Source organism: Rhinoraja longicauda, chromosome 27, assembly GCF_053455715.1.
Source record: "Rhinoraja longicauda isolate Sanriku21f chromosome 27, sRhiLon1.1, whole genome shotgun sequence".
Lineage (NCBI taxonomy): Eukaryota > Metazoa > Chordata > Chondrichthyes > Rajiformes > Arhynchobatidae > Rhinoraja > Rhinoraja longicauda.
Window position 1 is genome coordinate 7,031,177 of NC_135979.1, and position 19,503 is coordinate 7,050,679.

Here is a 19,503-nt window from a genome sequence, read left to right on the forward strand (position 1 = left end):
ACTATCTTTGATCGGACTTTACTGGCTTTATCTTGCACTAAACGTTATTCACCTTATTCCCTTTATCCTGCATCTGTACATTGTAATCATATCATCATATCATATCATATATATACAGCCGGAAACAGGCCTTTTCGGCCCACCAAGTCCGTGCCGCCCAGCGATCCCCGTACATTAACACTATCCTACACCCACTAGGGACAATTTTTACATTTACCCAGCCAATTAACCTACATACCTGTACGTCTTTGGAATACACTAATCATGTATTGTTTTTCCGCTGACTGGTTACCACGCAAATAAAGCTTTTCACTGTACCTCGGTACACATGACAATAAACTAAACAACTCAATATATGAGAGGTGATGGTGGTTAACACCCACCTGGAACAGCTGCGGTCCTCCTTGTAAAGCTCAACGGTTTAGTTGTGAGAATGATGAAAGAAGGGCGATTTCACAAAGTCCTGGAGTAACTCAGCGGGTCAGGCAGCATCTTCGGAGAACATGGATAGGCGACATTTTGGGTCAGGACCCTCATTCTGTCTGAGGAAGGATCTCATCCCGAAACGCCCAGAGATGTTGCCTGGCCCACTGAGTTACTCCAGCATTTTGGGTCTTTTTTGGTAAACCAGCATCTGCAGTTACTGTGTCTTCATCTCCCTGTTATATTTCATGTCAGGATTGCATACGACGGAGGGAACCGGTGGGTGGTTCTCTCTGTTGTCTTTGATCTTCTCTCTGGTAAAAGATTGCGACATGATCTATGAACTCAAATCAATGGGTTACACAAACTAGAACTTTCATAACATAAAATTTTACAGCATGGAAACAGGTTATTTTAGCGTGACAGGTCTATGCTTGTTTTAATGCTTAAATCCACTCCTATTTATATAATCTCAGCATGTCCTTCTATTTCTTTTGGCCTCGTGTACCAATCCAGTTTTGCATTGAATACCATGGATGTATGTAGTCTTTGATAGCTCCTCAAACCTCCATTTGATAGTGAGTTCTCTGCTTTAGGCAGTCACTGGGGAAATAATTTTCATTTGGATTTAGATGCTTAGAGTTATACAATGTGGCCTACAGGCCCTTCGGCCCACTGACCATCAATCACCCGTTCACACTAGTTTTAAGTTATCCCACTTTTTCATCCACTCCCCTACACACCAGGGGCAAATTATGGCAGCTAGTCGACCTACTAACACGCACATCTTTGGGTTGTGGGAAGAAGCTGAAGCGCCTGGAGGAAGCCCACATGGTCAGAGGAACAACATGCAAACTCCACACAGACAGCACCCGAAGTCAGGATTGAACCCGGGTCTCTGGCACTATGAGGCAGTGGATCTACCAGCTAGCTGTGCTATTGTGTTGTCCATTTATTATGAATGTTTTAGTCTTAACTGCCTGTTTTGAACTCCCTTGCAAATTGACTCCATTGAAACATGAACAGAATTGAGTAGAAAGGAACTGCAGATGCTGGTTTATACCAAAGGTAGGCACAAATTGCTGGAGTAACTCAGCTGGTCAGGCAGTATCTCTGGAGAAAAGGAACGTGTGATGTTTTGGGTCGAATCCCTTCTTCAGACTCAATGATGGAGAAGGCCGGAACAAAACAGGGCCAGCAACAGATGACTTCTAGAAGGGTGGAGTCCATAATGGTCCATTGTTGGTCGGGGGAGATGTGCAAACGACAGGGATAGAAGGATGCGAACAGTGGAACTAATAAGACGACTAGGTATTTTTAAGGCGGAGATTGATGGACACTTGATTGGTAAGGGTGTCATGGGGAGAAGACAGGCGAATGGGGTTGAGAGGGAAAGATAGATCAGCCATGATTGAATGGCGGAGTAGACTCTGGGCCAAATGGCCTACTTCTGCTCCTAAGACATGATCTCTGAGCTCATCATTGACGATAACCTTGTCGTATAAAGTAGACATTTAATGCCAATGTTTCATTAAAAAGATAGTTGTCTCTTATCTAGCTGGGGATGACATCAGCAGAGTTTAACAGGCATTGACGCATGTTAAAATGGGGTTAGATGGGGGTTTTGCATTTTGCAGTCAACCGGTTTGGCTGAATTTGCGTTAGATGTATCTTGAGTTGGATTTGAAAACTATTACGTTTTGGTCTGTGAAGTGTGGTCTCCAACTTCACTTCGAGAGCCATCTTTTTCTGGCAATGCTCAGGGGTGAGCTAAGGAAACTCATTCCTTGACAAGGGGCTTTCACTCTTATTAGCATTCTCTCTTTCCCTCCGTTAATTCCCCCGGGGGCTGAAATGAGGTCAACGGTGAGCTAACTGGGACTGTCTGCTGAGGCGTACTCCCACGGATTGATGTTTGTGAGTAAGAGCAAAAGATGCACGTTGGCAGCTGATTCATTGCCTCAGCGCAATTGCAGCCCCAGGGCCCCGTTTGCTCTCTGCCCCCAGTTCCAGTCATCTGCGAATGTATGATGCCACCCTTGTTTCCGAGTCACAAAGTGTTCAGTAAGTCCTTGACCTTTAATGAAACTCATTTGCAGAGAGTACGTCATTATACCTGTGAAAAGTGAGATTCTCAAACAAGCTATGTGAGGTTTATTCAAGAGCTCGGCAGTGGCACTGTGGCATCGTGCCCTTGTTCTTCCTTAGAATGGGTATATCTTGGTTTAATGTCCATCCGAATGAAAGTGCGTCTGAAATACATTTGTCCCCTCAGTAAGGCACTGGATTGACTACCTAGAAGATGTGGTTGTGACCTGACTGCAACTCAATCAGCCAGTCTGGCACAGTGGTAGAGCTGCTGCCTCACAGCGCCAGAGACCCGGGTTCGATCCTGACCACGGGTGCTGCCTGTACAGAGTTTATATGTTCTCCCAGTAACCGCGTGGGTTTTCTCCGGGTGTTCTGGTTTCCTCCCACAATCCAAAGACGTTCAGGTTAATTGACTTTGGTAAAATTGTAATTTGTCCCTCATGTGTTGGATGGTGTTAGTGTACGGAGTGATCGCTGGTAGGCGCAGACTCGGTGGGCCGAAGGGCCTGTTTCCACGTTGTGTCTCTAAAGTAAAGTCTGCACAGACTGTTTGGGGGCCAGTTACACAGTCGATTCCAAGATCCATCAGGGCCTGTTTCCATGCTGTATCTCTAAACTAAACTAAACTAAACTGTGGTAAACTCAGTGACAGCATTTCTGCTTCAGGGTAATCCCTGGCGAGTTTTATAAATAGCTCGCTATATTATGAGACTATGAAGGCACCTGTTCTGTCCCATTATATCAATAAACTAGTCAGTACAAGCCTCATTGTAATTGGGTGCTGCCTAGATGCGTGATCAGAAGCATGTGGGCTTGATGAGGCAGCCCAGCCTCAGACGATGACACATTTGGAAGCTGTCTGAAGCATAAGCAACAGCAGATAAGGTTCTCCTTGTCCCCTGGTTGATACCAAAAGTTAGCACTGAGTCAGAAAGATCTGGGTTCCTTCCCCATTTCAAGACATGAATACTTAATCTAAAGATAGACACAAAGTGCTGGAGTAACTAAGCAGGTCAGGCAGCATCTCTGGAGAAAAAGGATGGGTGATTTGGTGGGTGCATGAAAGGGGGTAGTTAAGGCAGGAACTATTGCAAACGTTTAAGAAAAAAATAGACAGGTACATGGATAGGAAAGGTTTAGAGGGATGTGGGTCAAACGCAGGCAGGTGGGACTAGTATAGCTGGGACATGTGTAAGAAGGAACTGCAGATGCTGGTTTAAACTGAAGATAGACACAAAAAGCTGGAGTAACTCAGCAGGACTGGCAGCATCCCTGGAGAGAAGGAATGGGTGATGTTTTGGGTCAAGACCCTTCTTCGTGAGGACAAGTTGGGCTGAAGGGCCTGTTTCCATGCCTTGTGACTCTATGACTTTATCTTTAAATGTGCTTAATAAATGCACGTTCTTTCTTTGAAGCTAGTAGTTTAGATTTAGATTCTCGCACAATAACACTATCCTACACACACATTAACACTACGAGACACAACTTTTACATTTATACCAAGCCAATTAACCTACAAACCTTTGGCATGTGGGAGGAAACCGAAGATCTCGGAGAAAACCCACGCAGGTCTAGGGGAGAACGTACAAACGGCACCCGTAATCGGGATCAAACCTGGGTCTCTTATACTTGTACTAAGGCAGCAACTCTACCGCTGTGCCACCATACCGCCCAAATTAAATTAATAATTAAACGGCAGGTTGGAAGAATTGCAGTGGCATCTATCTTCCGCAGAGCCAAGCACTTCAGATTTGCACAAATTTAATAATTTACATCGGATTCAGAAAGGATGTCAAGCACCAGACTTTTGGCTAGGGCCTCTCCCCGAGCGGAGGTGATTCTGCTGTGGCTACAGTGTAATTAAGGAACCAAGAATGAGAGCACGAAGCTCTGCTCCACAAAGAAGCTTTATTAATTGCTGGCAAGATTGTTACTCCACAGACCACGTAGAATGTGTTGTGTGCAGTGTTACTGCTTTCTCTTAAAAGTGTGCAGTCTTTAGGTAGGATATGATTGCTTGCAGATGGCCTTACAGTAAGAGTTTGTTTAAGAGCATTCCACATTTACAGCCTGAACATGCGGAGATTCCCGAGGGTCTTTCTGAAAGCAAGCCTTAAAACTACCGCATTTCTTGGAATATACAGATTGGGCAAGGGTCTGTCATCTTCCACACAGTGCCTGCAACCCCTTCCCATCTCCGCACACTAGCATTCTGAACTATGCATTGTGACCGTCTGAAAAACGACCACTATTGTCCCCAACTGTTGTAAATTTAACTATTTGGAGCGAGGAGAATATGGTAGAGAAAGCTTAGATTAGTTTCGAGACACGGCGTGGAAACCGGCCCCTCAAGTCCAAGCTGACCAGCGATACCCGTACATTAATGCTACCCTGCACACTATGGATAGTTTACAATTTACAGAAGCTAAATTAACCCATAAACCTCTACATCTTTGGAGTGTGGGAGAAAACCGGAGCGCCCGGAGAAAACCCACACAGTCACGGGGAAAACATACAAACTCCGAACAGACAGAATTTGTAGTCCGGATCAAACCCAGATCTCTGCCGCTGTAAATTGTCCGTAATGGACGCAATGGGCCCATTTCCACGATGTATCTCTAAACTAAACTAAGCTAAGCACAACGGGGCCTGACCAGAAACATCACCTATCCATGTTCTCCAGGGTTGCTGCCTGACCTCCTGAGTTACTCCAGCACTTTGTGTCTGTTTTTGTTTCCTAACCAATTTTATAAAACTATAATGTAACATCCCAGCTCATTAATTTATGCGCGGCCAAGCATCCCATGGGCCTCAGATAAAAGGGATTTAGGTGAATACTTAAGGTGGAATACTTAATATGCAGGATTAAGGCAAATGAATGTAGAGCAGAACAAATTGGATTGCTCCCTGAAAGTTTTGGTACATGCACAGTTGGTTTAATTGTCCTCTGTGTTGTACTATTCAAATATATATATATACATTTTAATGATAAACAGTTTTTCAAACAGTTTTTCAAACAACTTCATGGACAGTTACAGGTGTGGCAACTGCTTCTCAGTTCAACAAGTGGAAAACACCTAAAACTGAACCACAGGGTTGTTCCTGTAACCATACCAGTTAAACGTATTACAAGTTGGCATCTTTGACAAACATCAGATAGAGTTAGATTGAGGTCTAGGGGCTTGCGGAATCAAGGGATATGGGGAGAAGGCAGGCACGGGTTACTGATTGTGGATGATCAGCCATGATCATAATGAATGGCAGTGTTGGCTCGAAGGGCCAAATGGCCGCCTCCTGCACCTATTTTCTATGTTTCTATCTTTGCCTACTTTATCCTGTTTTTTTTATATAACTCCTTGTAGAATTGAAACCTCATCAACAAGCCTTCAGTGTAAAATAAGCAGCTTTGAATGCTTAAGGTTTAGGTTGGAAACTGAACTCCAGGGTTAATGCTGGAGCCCTTCTTTCCAATACTTTAAATAATGTAGAGATCCTTAAGAATGTTTTATTGTCCTATGTCCCAAACAGAACAATGAAATTCTTACTTGCAGCAGCACAACAGAATATGTAAACATAGTACTTGGAAAAGACAAAGTAGGCCGAGAGTAGGTCCTTTGAGAATGTGCAAGGATAAAAATAGGGACACCATTTCTCCTTTGGACTGATGCAGAAGTAATGTGGGTACCAAGAAATCCAATGAGGTATTGAGGAAAAAACTTCATCCAGTAGCTGTTTGGTAAGATGGAACTTGTTATCACAGGAGATTATAGACCAAAATAACCTTGATGCATTTATAGTATCGGTAAATACGTACAAAGAGCGGGAAAACTCTCTTCTCCAGCTTTATTTTCCCATGCTCCATCAGTGTGAAGTTCCGACCTGAAACATCGCTTCCCCAGATGCTGCCTGACCCGCTGAGTTCCTCCAGCACTTTATGTTTTGTTCAAGTTTCCAGCATCTGCAGTTCCGAGGTAAAGTAGGGCGGCAGGTCCATAAACAAACGTGTGTATGTACCATGGTTATAGATTCATACAGTGTGGAAACAAGCCCCTTGGCCCACACTGGCCAATATGTTCCAGCTACACGAGTCCCATGCCTGCTTTTGGCCCATATCCCTCTAAACCTGTCCTGTCCATGTACCTGTCTAATTGTTTAATTAAACGTTGTGATAGTCCCTGCCTCAACTATCTCCTGGTTATTTAATTCATTTCATTTCAGCTCTTGGGCTTGGGGCTAATGATAAGGCTTTGCAACATTATACGGTTATACCAAAGGAGTGCTGCGTTTTGCAGGTACTGTCCTTCAACTGCCCGATAATCCCTCATTGGAACCATTCAAGAAGAATAAGTAGTTTCAGTTGGAAACTTCCATTCAGCAGACAGCATCTAAAGTAGTCTTCATGGGTAAATTATTTCTCTGCTGATTACAGGACCTGGTTTTGTTCAGAGATACAGCGTGGAAACGGGCTTCTCAGCCCACCGAGTCCACGGCGACCATCAATCACCCATACACTAATTCTCTGTTATCCCTTTGTCACAACCTACACACTTGGAGCGATTTACAGAAGCTAATTACAATTGAGCCTGAAGAAGGGTCTCGACCTGAAACGTCACCCTGGAAACGTCTCCAGAGATGTTGCCTGTCCCGCTGAGTTACTTCAGCACTTTGTGTCTATCTGCCGTTCCTTCCTACACATTTAACCTACAAACATGTTGGTCTTTGGAATGTGGGAGGAAACCGGAGCACCCGGAGAAAACCCACTTGGTCACAGGAAGAACCTACAAACACCACACAGACTGCACCCGTAGTGGTTGCAGGTTTAGACCCTATCCTATTATAGCATTTGGAAACACGCTGGCCAAGTGGATGGTGAAATCGAATACATCAATAACTTTCAAAGAGTAGAAATGTTCAGGACTTTGGGAAAGGAGTGGGAAGTGGAACTAAATGGAGAGCCCTTTCAAAGTAGCAACACATACCTTCCGGTTCACATTGTCAACTGCTTTAAGTACATGGTTCCAACAGGTTCAGTTTTGTGGCCTCGGAGAAGCAAATGTTTTTTTATTCCGATGGTAGAGATTACAAAAAGTATACGTTGATCAAAGTTATTTTTAATGTAAGCATTAGAGATTAAAGGCATATAATTTATTCATATCCAACAGGAATCTGACCCCTATCTTGATTAGTACGGGTGTCAGGGGTTGTGGAGAGAACGCAGGAGAATGGGGTTGAGAGGGAGAGATAGATCAGCCATGATTGAATGGTTAAGTAGACTTGATGGCCTGGTTCTGCTCCTATAGCTTATGAACTATCCATCATTTTCTTGCCTCTATTCCCCCACCACTACCACGAGACTATGCTAGCCAAGATGATCTTCTGACCATGTTGCACAACATGGAAACAGACTCTTCAGCCCAACTTGTCCATGGCAACCAAGTTGCTTAACTTAGCGAGTCCCACTCGCCTGTGTCTGGCCCATATCACTCCAAACCTTTCCAATCCATGTACCTGCCCAAGTGTCTTTTAAATGTCATAATTGTACCCACCCCTATTACTTCCTCTGGCAGCTCGATCCATACATGCCCCATCCTTCATGCAAAGAAATTGCCCATCGGATCCCTTTTAAATATTTCCCTCCTAGTTTGAGACCCTCCTGCCCTGGGGAAAAACAATAGATTTTCACCTTAACTGTGCCGTTCCTGTTTTTTTTAAATACTTGTAAAAGATCATCCCTCAGTCTCCACTGCTCCAGTGGAAAGTAGGCACAGCCTATCCATCTTATTAGTTAAAACTTCCAGACCTGATAAAATCTTCGTAAGTTTTTTGCGCCCTTTAATGGCATGTTTCCTATAGCAGGACAAGCACAAGTGTACACAGTACTCCACATGTGGCCTTCCCAGCGTCATGTACATGTTAACATGACGTCTCAACTGCTGTACTCGATACCCTGACCATTGAAGGTAAGCGCACCTAACATCCCCTGTCTACTTCTGTCACCACTTTCATGTTTAGTTTAATTTAGTTTAGAGATGCAGCACGAAAACAGGCCCTTTGGCCCGCCGATTCCGCACTGACCAGCGATTCCCGCACATTAACACTATCCTGCACACTAAAGACAACTATGCCAAGCCAATTAACCTACAAACCTGCACGTCATTGGAGTGTGGGAGGAAACCGAAGATCTCGGAGAAAACCCACGTGGTCACGGGGAGAACGTACAAACTCTGTGCAGACAGCACCCGCAGTCAGGATCGAACCCGGGTCTCTGGCGCTGTGAGGCAGCAACTCTACCGCTGCACCACCACTTGTCCTTCGCTTCAGCCTCCGCCAGCTCTGCCCGCCTCCACCTTCCAACGTTTGGACTATCACCCTCCTTTGTAAAGCTGAGGTCTTCCAAATGTCCCACTGCCCAAGTTCAAACCCGCAGCAAATCCTTCAACCGTTGCCGATTTTCCCCTTCTCCCAAGATATGCAGGGTAAAATTCCACTGTTCTGTTGAAATCTTCCCATCTCTGCCACCACAGCCAACCATCCCAAAGAGTTCCATATACATTAATCAGGGCATCAATCCCCCTCTTCTGTTTGTCCCATGGTTGACACTTGGCAACCAAGGCTCCATACTCTGCGGGCATCCCCGCCCTCATTCCCTGCACTTTCCTCTTGACCCACAAGATTCTCCTTCAAACCCACCTCTTTGATCAAGCTGTAGACAATTCTTCCCATGCTCTCCTTGTATGAGTGAGGCATGAGCAGGCAAGTGGAACTAGCTCACTGTCCACTGGGAAATACTGTGGCCACTCTTATAGTCTTGAAAGCACTATCTAAATAACGTTAGGTGGACACAAAATGCTGGAGTAACTCAGCGGGTCTGAAGAAGGGTCTTGACCCGAAACGTCTCCCGTTCTTTCTATTCATAAGAAAGTCCCGCTGAGTTACTCCAGCATTTTGCGTCTGTCTTTGGTGTAAACTAGCATCTGCAGTTCTTTCCTACATACAACCTACAAACTTGCACGTCTTTGGAGTGTGGGAGGAAACCGGAGCACCCGGAGAAAACCCACGAGGTCACCGGGAGAATGTACAAACTCCGTACTGACAGCACCCATAGTCAGGATCAAACCTGGGTCTCTGGCGTGGTAAGATAGCAACTGTACCACTGCGCCACTGTGTAATTACATTTCCTTGTAAAAATTCTTGTTCTGGTAGACCTGTTCTTGTATATTTATCGTTCAGAGAACTATTTTGATTCTGCCAAACTGGAGTTGTTTTGGAGGCATGATTTCTATGACTGGCTGTAGTTTCCCAGTCCTGGTTTTCTCCTTTGGATTGTGAGGTTGCATTATCCTTATGCCAGGGTTGTTGAGTCAACCACTTAATATATTGGTATCAAATAACTTGAATTTTTATCGCACTTTTTGTTAACAGGACATCGTAGAGTGGTTTGCACCCAATGAAATATCTTTCCAACACAGTAAATGTAGCTAATTGTGGCAAATCATTGGTGCTTAGCAAGACTGGCACACAGGTTTATGCTGAAAGTGGAAAGATTTAGGAGGAATCTGAGGGGCAAAGTTTTCACTCAGAGTTGTAGTGGAACGAGCGGCCGGCCGAGGCAGTTGAGACAGGTCCTAGAACAGCATTTGAAAGACTTTGGGATTTAGACTTTAGAGATACAGCTATGCTAGCCAAGATGATCTTCTGACCATGTTGCACAACATGGAAACAGACCCTTCAGCCCAACTTGTCCATGGCAACCAAGTTGCCTTTTTTTGTCCCGCCCCCCTGACATCAGTCTGAAGAAGGGTCTCGACCCGAAACGTCGCCCATTCCTTCTCTCCTGAGATGCTGCCTGACCTGCTGAGTTACTCCAGCATTTTGTGAATAAATACCTTAGAGATACAGCTTGGATACAGGACCTTCGGCCCACCGAGTCCGTGCCGACCAGTTATCACCCCGTACACTCGCACTATCCTACACACGAGGGACAATTTACAATTTACAGAGGCCAATTAAGCCCCAAACCTCTACGTCTTTGGAATGTGGGAGCATTCGGAGAAAACCACGCGGTCTCGGGGAGAATGTGCAAACACCACCCAGACAGCGACCATAGACGGGATCAAAGCTGAGTCTCTGTCTCTGACCACGTGCCACTGTGCGGCCGAGTGAGGTGATGGCGAGCTGCCTTAGCGTGCCCCTTTTTAATTGCGTCCCTTTTCAGATTTTGACACCTTCTAAGATCAGTGATTTGTGATGAACACTGAGCTTTGAACGTGTCATAGAGTTGTCTTTTTAAGCAGTTTATAACCAGAGTGCCCGACCCACTGAAACCGATGAACAACATCTACTTTTATCACCAGCTCCTGTCCACTCCATAGCTATCACCAACCCCACACCTCAATGAATCATTGAAAGGTTCAGCACAGAAATAGGCCCTTCAGCTCACTGAGTCCACATCAGTTGTATGTTATTCCCACTTTCGCATCCACTCCCCGACACACTCGGGGCATTTTACAGAGGCCAATTAATCTACAAACCCTCACGTCGTTGGAATTTGGGTGAAAACCCGGAGCATCCGGTGGAATCCCACGCAGTCACGGGAAATTATGCAAACTCATAGAATCTTAGAAACGTCGAAAATAGGTGCAGAAGTAGGCCATTCGGCCCTTCGAGCCAGCACCGCCATTCAATGTGATCATGGCTGATCATTCTCAATCAGTACCCTGTTCCTGCCTCTGACTGAAAAAGTTTTTTCTCATCTCCGTTCTAAATGGCCTACCCCTTATTCTTAAACTGTGGCCCCTGGTTCTGGACTCCCCCAACATTGGGAACATGAGAATTTTATATGTTTCTCCACACAGACAGCACCCAAGGTCAGGATCGAACCCAGGTCTCTGGGGCTGTACTAGTTGCGCAAATGTGCCGCCCAACATCAGTACCAAACACCAGTTCCGTGTCACTATCAGGGGGTCCGTGATCTTTCGCTTCACAATGAATATCCGCCATCTGGGCAGACTGAGGGGAATTGTGAAAGCCTATGGAATTGAAAGTCACTCAAATGAAGAAACAGATTAGACAAATTAATTTTAAAAAGGACAAAAAGTGCTGGAGAAATTCAACGGGTCAGACACCACCTCTGGCTAACACGGATAGGTGACGTTTCAATAGACAATAGACAATAGGTGCAGGAGTAGGCCATTCGGCCCTTCGAGCCAGCACCGCCATTCAACGCGATCATGGCTGATCATTCTCAATCAGTACCCCGTTCCCGCTTTCTCCCCATACCCCCTGACTCCGCTATCCTTAAGAGCTCTATCTAGCTCTCTCTTGAATGTATTCAGAGAATTGGCCTCCACTGCCCTCTGAGGCAGAGAATTCCACAGATTCACAACTCTCTGACTGAAAAAGTTTTTCCTCATCTCTGTTCTAAATGGCCTACCCTTATTCTTAAACTGTGGCCCCTGGTTCTGGACTCCCCCAACATTGGGAACATGTTTCCTGCCTCTAACATGTCCAACCCCTTAATAATCTTATATGTTTCGATAAGATCCCCTCTCATCCTTCTAAATTCCAGTGTATACAAACCCAGTCGCTCCAGTCTTTCAACATATGACAGTCCTGCCATTCCAGGAATTATCCTAGTAAACCTATGCTGCAGCCCTCAATAGCAAGAATTCGGGTCTGGGCCCTTCTTCAGACTGATCAGCGATTACGTTCTCCAGAGATGCTGCCTGACCTGTTGAGTTATCCCAGCACTTTGCTCCCTGTTGTGTAAACCAGTTCCTTGTTTCTACATCTAGGCAAATTAATAAGATTTTGAAACAGCATATAATTCACTCGACGTCATCGTATCCTTCCCCTTCATAAGAAATACAAATATGTAAATGGGGCGGCACGGTGGCGCAGCGGTAGAGTTGCGGCCTTACAGAGCCAGAGCCTCGGGTTCGATCCTGACCACGGGCGCTGTCTGTACAGTTTGTACATTCTCCCCGTGACCGCGTGGGTTTTCTCCGGATTCCTCCCACACTCCAAAGACGTGCAGTTTTGTACCTTAATCGGCTTCGGTAACGATCGTAAATTGTTCCCTCGTGTGCAGGATAGTGATGGTGAAGATAGGCACAAGATGCTGGAGACAGTAACTCAGCGGGACAGGCAGCATCTCTGGGTAGAAGGAATGGGTGACGCCTCGGGTCGAGACCCTTCTTCTGTGCATGGGGTGATCTGTTTCCGCGCTGTCTCTCTGAACTCTAAATCTCAACCATTAATATTCTGAAATCCCCACCATAAAAATTCCCCTTTAAGAAGGGTCGGAGAAGCTTCAAAGACTGGTTCGGGGTGAAGTATGTTAAAAATGCTCACTGCTGAGAGTTGACAATGCTCACTGTGTGGCCAGATAAAACAGTGGCTGTCTGCCCTCGCATATCTAATTGGCCTGCTCAAAGAGGGAGCACAGACACAGATGGCGAGTCGTACTGTAACACCCCTTTGTACAGCCCAGAGCTTAAATAAAGGCCCTTGTGTCGTAGCGTTTATTTGCGGGATGCAAATGATATGAAAATATTAGAACTGTAACCCTAGTGAAAAAATAGCTTTGCGGCCACATCTGTGAACAGCACTAACCCATTCAAGAAGGAAGATTGATGGTCACGGTTACTCCACATCACAGCGGCTGACAGCCAGAAGTCCCACAAGATGAAGAGGAAAGTGATTCACGGGAAACGTTCACTAGTTTCGTTGGCAGTGCTTCTCTGTTTGACAAAGAAACGCTTGGCTCTTGAAAGACCCTCCCTCTTCCCCCCCCACTCCCCACATCTGTTGAATTTTTGCTTTGACGAGGTTTGGGAGTGATGTACCCCCACGTTAACTTTGAGCCAGTAACTTAATTGGCCCAAGAAGTTGGGGCGGCACGGTGGCGCAGCGGTAGAGTTGCTGCCTTACAGCGCCAGAGACCCAGGTTTGATCCTGATTACGGGTGCTGTCTGTACAGAGTTTGCGTGTTTTCCCCGTGACCTGAGTGGGTTTTCTCCAGGTGCTCCGGTTTCCTCCCACACACCTCCCAAAGACATAGACCGTCTAAGGCTTTAGTAGAATTGTACATTTCCCTCGTCCAGAGGACAATGCTAGGGTGCGGGGATCGCTGGTCGGCGCGGATTTGGTGGTCCAAAGTGCCTGTTTCTGCGCTGTATCTCTAAACGAAACAAAATATATCTGAGTCATTTGGTGCATTTTTGCCTTGTGGTATCGCAGAGCAGTGGCAAAGTTTGAATAAACAAATTCTCTTTTTCTGTATGTGTGTGTGTGTGTGTGTGTGCACTTATTAAAGTTTATGAGATGCATAAAGGCAAAAGAGAGGCAGCTCGGTGAAATGCTGGCAAACGCAGTGCCACAGAGCTGGCAGCGAGAAGACTGTCATTTGCACCAGATTTATGGTATTCTCAGCACCCAGATCACAGGCTGATTTAGTGCTTGGTACGTTAGTTCAAGGCTGTTAAACTAATGATGGGTGCTGCACTTTCACTGTGGTTGGTGACAGAAAGCAGCGCACTAACTCCTGGATTTAGTGTGCTCATAACTTTCCCTTCAGCCTGCATACATTCACCGCGCTCTTCAAAGCCAGTCCGATATGTCTTCAGAAGAAGACACAAAGTGCTGGAGTAACTCAGCGGGTCAGGCAGCGTCTCTGGAGAACATGGAATAGGTGACGCTTTAGGTCGGGATCCTTGTTCAGGCTGATTGTACCGAGGGGTGGGTTGGAGGAAAGAAATGAAGCTGGAAGAGAGAAGGGGACTTTATCCAACCCTTTGTTGGCGTATTACCCTCAAGACCCTTCTTCATACTCCAGACTGAAGAAGGGTCTCGACCCGAAACGTCACCCATTCCTTCTCTCCCGAGATGCTGCCAGTCATATCATATCATATCATATCATATATATACAGCCGGAAACAGGCCTTTTCGGCCCACCAAGTCCGTGCCGCCCAGCGATCCCCGCACATTAACACTATCCTACACCCACTAGGGACAATTTTTACATTTACCCAGCCAATTAACCCACATACCTGTACGTCTTTGGAGACGTACATATCTGTACATATCGGTTTAGATCTGTGATTTCGCCAAAACGGTAAACCGTGGCGCTACAATTTTTGCAGCGCCTTATTCACCACTCTCACGGCTGGTGCCAATGATATTTTCATTTAATTTGGTCGAATGTCTTTTAAGTTACATACATTTTAAACTTTAAAACTCTCATTTATAACCACATTTTTTCCAAGGGCTGTGCGTCTGACGTCACCACGCACGGCCTCTCATCACTCGCACAGACAAGATGGATGCCGTTAGCGGAGCCGCCCGCATGCAATCACCGCCCTCACTCTCCCACACCCGGGGGACACTCCCGAGCAGGAGGGAGATGGGTCGGACTGATTGGTCCGCTCATCCGTCCATTCAACCCACGCCACGGCGTCCTCGAGTCCCCCCTCCCGCCCGTGCCCAGTCCCGCTGAGTTACTCCAGCATTTAGTGTCTATCTTCGAGGTTAGTTTAGAGATACAGTAGAGATGCGAGTCCATGCCTACTGGTGATCCCTATACATTAACACTATCCTACACACACGAAGGACAATTTACAATTATACCGAAGCCAATTAACCTACAAACCTGTGTATCTTTGGAGTGTGGGAGGAAACCGGAGCACCCGGAAAAAACCCACATGATCAAAAGCAAAACATACAAACTCCGCACAGACAGTGTCCATAGTCAGGATCGAACCCCGGTCTCTGGTGCTGTAAGGCAGCAACTCTACCGCTGTGCCACCCCATGTGTGTGTGTGTGTGGGTGGGGATTGTGTTTGCAGTAGTTGACTTGGTGTTGGAGAGGGGAGCTGTGTTTGGGAGGGGGAGGGGTTGTGTTTGGGTCCTGTGTGATTAAGAGCACCATCCAAGGAGGGCATCATGCCACATTCTCCAAGAGGGTGATCACCAACAGTGAAAGCCAAGCAAGGATGGTCATGGAGGGGGAATTGATAGAAGAGAGCATGTCAGGACTTCAATAAAAATAGGATTGTGGATCATCTCCACAGGTAAAATGGCATCAAATAAGACAAAGGAAATAATGTTTGCCATTTGGAACTGGGGCTTGAAGTGCAACATTTGAAGGAGTTTTGTTTTATTTCAAAGAGCTTCTCCATTCCTTCGATTCCTCTGTTCCTTTGAACCAACCCTCCAGTCCTCTCTCCTTCCCCTCCTCTCTCCTTCCCTTCTGCCCCATCCTCACTGACTCCAACCTTGTTCAAACACTCCTAATTCTCTACCGCCATTGACCAGGAAGCATTGACCTGAAATGCCAAACTCTTGTTTCCCTTTCCACAGACGCTGCTGGGCGCGCTGAATCTCTCCAGCGCTCTCTGTTTTCATTTCAGATTTCCAGTGTTTGCATTTTTGTTTGATTTGATTTTAAAGCAAGTGGGACTCTACAGGGAAGGAGGGGAGTCCTGCCAGAGGGTTTACTTTGGACGCTGCCCTGGAGTTGTTGTGGGTTCTTGTTGTAATGTTTGAACGGGCTGAACAGCGCTCTGTGGCCATCCTGTGCTAATGTAACACAAAGACCGTTTTCAAAGCAGATGTTACGCTGCTGAGAATTCCTTAATGTCCACCGCTGCCTTATTATTTTTCCACCTTTGGCAGGGGAACACTTGCGAAAGATCCCGACCTTTCAATGCGCTCCTTGTTTTCCAGCCCCATGCTTGTTGAGCCCCCACCTCTCCACCACCTTGTCGTCAGACCTTTTTTTTAAAAATATATATAGTTTACCCTCGAAGTTTCATTAACTCCTGTGTTTTTGTATATTGTTTTTGTAGGTATAAGTCCAACGAAGATTATGTTTATGTGCGAGGGAGGGGAAGGGGGAAGTATGTGTGCGAGGAATGTGGAATTCGCTGCAAGAAACCAAGCATGCTGAAGAAACACATCCGCACACACACAGACCTTCGGCCATACGCCTGCAACTATTGTAACTTTGCCTTCAAAACCAAAGGTGAGAAAGCCTTTCCTCTTTCTACCTCCTCGAACTTACCCCCCGTTCTCCCCCTCCCCACTCCCTCCCTTCCTCTCCTGTCCAGGGCTCCCACAGTCAGGCTGACCCACGTTGACCTGTACTATGGACGTAGCTGAGATACTCTGGTCCATTTTAGAGCACTGAGCCATGCCTGGTGACCAGCTCTGGTTGACACGGTGACTGGGGCTGACGTAGGAAGAGGATCTTGCGTTCCTCTCCCTTTCAGAATGTCCCCAGGCACTTCCTCTCCACATCTTCCAGAGATGCTGATCCACTGATCCACTGAGTTAGTCAGTGAAATATTTTCGAACTTAGTTTAGTGTAGTTTAGAGATACAGCATGGTTGCAGGCCCTTCGGCCCACCGGGTCCGTGCCGACCAGTGGTCCCTGTTGACTATCCGACACACTAGGGACAATTAACAATCTTTACCGAAGACAATTAAACGACACTCCTGTACGTCTTTGGAGTGTGGGAGAAAAGCAGAAAACCCATGCAGGTCACGGGGAGAACGTACAAACTCCGTGCAAGTAGCACCCGTAATCCGTAAGGATTGAAGCTGGGTCCCTGGTGCTGTAAGGCAGTGACTCCACCACTGCGCCACTAGACCGCCCTTGGGACGGGGACCCTGTTAAGTGCAGGAAAGGAGGCGGGCAATTTACACGCTGCAAGTGCCCTCTGGCAGCAGTGTGATAACGGGCAAGTAACAGTGTTTTAGAAATGTTCGTTAAAGTGTCGGTAAAACCTGGAAGATAGTGAAGTTTTTTTTAAATGGCCGTCTGGTAAAGGAGTCACAGCTTTAGTTTGTAACGTTAGCTGAAGGGTGGCATCTCTTGGTGGGATGGCACTGGTGTTTTACGCAGGGTCTTTCCATCTTGATCTGCGCTCAATCCCTAGAATGGGATTTGAACCAGGAGTCTTCTCACCTTCCGGTTAATGTGAGACACTGGCGCAGCTGGTAGAGCTGCTTCCTCACCCGGGTTTGATCCGGTTCATTAATATCGTTAAGGGAAGGACATTTGATATCCTTACCTGTTGGGGGCTCTCGGGTACTGGGCTCTCAAACTCTTCCTGGCAATTAGAGATGGACAGTGTATGCTGGCCTTGCTAGTAATGGTCACCTTGATGGATAGATAAGGAAAAACACATAGTTACAGTTGCTTAGAAACAGGCCCTTCGGCCCAACTTGCTCACTCCGGCCAACGTGCCCCATCTACACTAGTCCCACCTGCCTGCGTTTGGCCCATTTCCCTCTAAACCTGTCCGATCCATTTAACTGTCCACATGTCTCTTAAATGTAACGAGAGTACCTGCCTCAAACACCACCTCTGGCAGCTCTTTCAATACACCCACCACCCTTTGCTTATGGTTGATGGTAACCCATCTAACATGATGGATTGAGTGGCCCAGCGATACTGAGAACAGGGAGAGGAGAAAACCCAGAGACCCCATTTGCTTTATCCCTGCTGTGTCACTAAAATAGGTGCAAACAACTTACCTAGAAGCTAGTTAGACACATTGTGTTTTGTCTCCTGTGTCTTGCGATAACATTTTTTAAGTTGTGGGGTGGCAATGTCAAAGAAAGTCATTAGATCACGTGGGTGTTTTGGAGAACAGTCACTGTTGTAATGAATGAAAAGCTGATTCATTTGCACACAGCAAATTATGGTGAACATTTGCTTAGTGGCGATCAGATAATCCTTTCTAATAATGTTGACAGGTGGGTAAACATTGGCCATAGCCCCTGTTGAAACTGCCCTGTTCTTTCTGAAAATGGTTCCGTGACCTGTTGGAGCAGATTGGACATCACTTTAAGTCCTTGATCCAAGGTAGTAACTCCAAAAGACCTGCCTTTGCACAGCGTTCCATGGGTTCGTTAGCATGGACCTTGTGATGGTTCTCAGAAGTGGGATTTGAACTCGTCACTCTCTGACCTGGAGGCGGGAGTGCTAGCCACTGAACCACGGCATGTGTACAACCCCTTCTCCCTGCTAAAGCATCTTGCCTGCTTCAGGGTTTGATCCCACAGTCCATGGCAGGTGAACAGAGCTCAGAGCCCGCTCAGCCACAATGTCATCTAATGACAGTACAAGCTCGAGGGGCTGAATGGCCTGTTCTGCTCCTGCGTTTCCATAAGACTATAACTGCACCCTCCCACATTGTGAGCAGGACTGCTAGCCTTTGAGGTTTGAGTTCCTGAACAAGCACATGGGTAATTATATGTTCCGTAAAGCAATAAATTGAAAATCTTGGAATATATTTTGGAAAGTAAATATTGAGTTTTTAGTTGATAGTCCTTTTTGGAATACTTGGCAGGCTGGAAGCGAGACCCAAACAGATGTTTCAGGGAATTTTGTCTTTAACCTGAAGGAGCTTCCTGTTCGAACACAAGGTATTTTGTACTGTTTTTGTTAACTGACAGGCCCACCTGCCCTTTCTGGAGCAATAATTTTCTTTGGCTGTTCTGTCCAACTTGCGGGTGGTATATGCAGAACTACCAGTCCCCATCTATCTGTGCATTCCCAGAAATAAGTGCAAGTCCTTCATGCTGCGTGACTGCATGAGTGCAACTTCGCATTGCAGCCGCTGCAGGGTTGCATACTCCCGCCATCGCCAATGTTGCCCTTCCCCGGCCCACGTTTATCACTGTGGAGGAGCCGGGTATTGAACCTACATTTGCGTGGCACGAGACCTGGTCTCAATGCAGACTGAGAGAAAAGAAAGAAAAGTGGGCACGGTGGCGCGACGGTAGAGTTGCTGCCTTACAACGCCAGAGACCCGGGTTCCATCCTGATTACAGGTGCTGCCTGTACGGTGTTTGTACATTCTCCTCTTGACCTGCGTGGGTTTTGCCCGGGTGCTCTGGTTTCCTCCCACACTCCAAAGACGTGCAGGTTTGTAGGTTAATGGCTTTGGTAAAGATTGTAAATTGTGATAGTGCTAGTGT

General features: G+C 46.4%; 2 protein-coding genes across 2 annotated transcripts in view; both read left to right on the forward strand.

Annotated features, from left to right (window-relative positions):
- Positions 1 to 19,503, forward strand: part of LOC144606726 (cAMP-dependent protein kinase inhibitor alpha-like) — a 692,291-nt gene that overhangs the window by 247,261 nt on the left and 425,527 nt on the right. The window lies entirely within an intron of this gene.
- Positions 1 to 19,503, forward strand: part of hivep3b (HIVEP zinc finger 3b) — a 243,634-nt gene that overhangs the window by 195,477 nt on the left and 28,654 nt on the right. Inside the window, exon 6 of the mRNA XM_078422962.1 lies at positions 16,362 to 16,537. Within this exon, the coding sequence (XP_078279088.1) occupies positions 16,362 to 16,537 (176 nt within the window). The remainder of the gene's footprint in view (positions 1 to 16,361; positions 16,538 to 19,503) is intronic.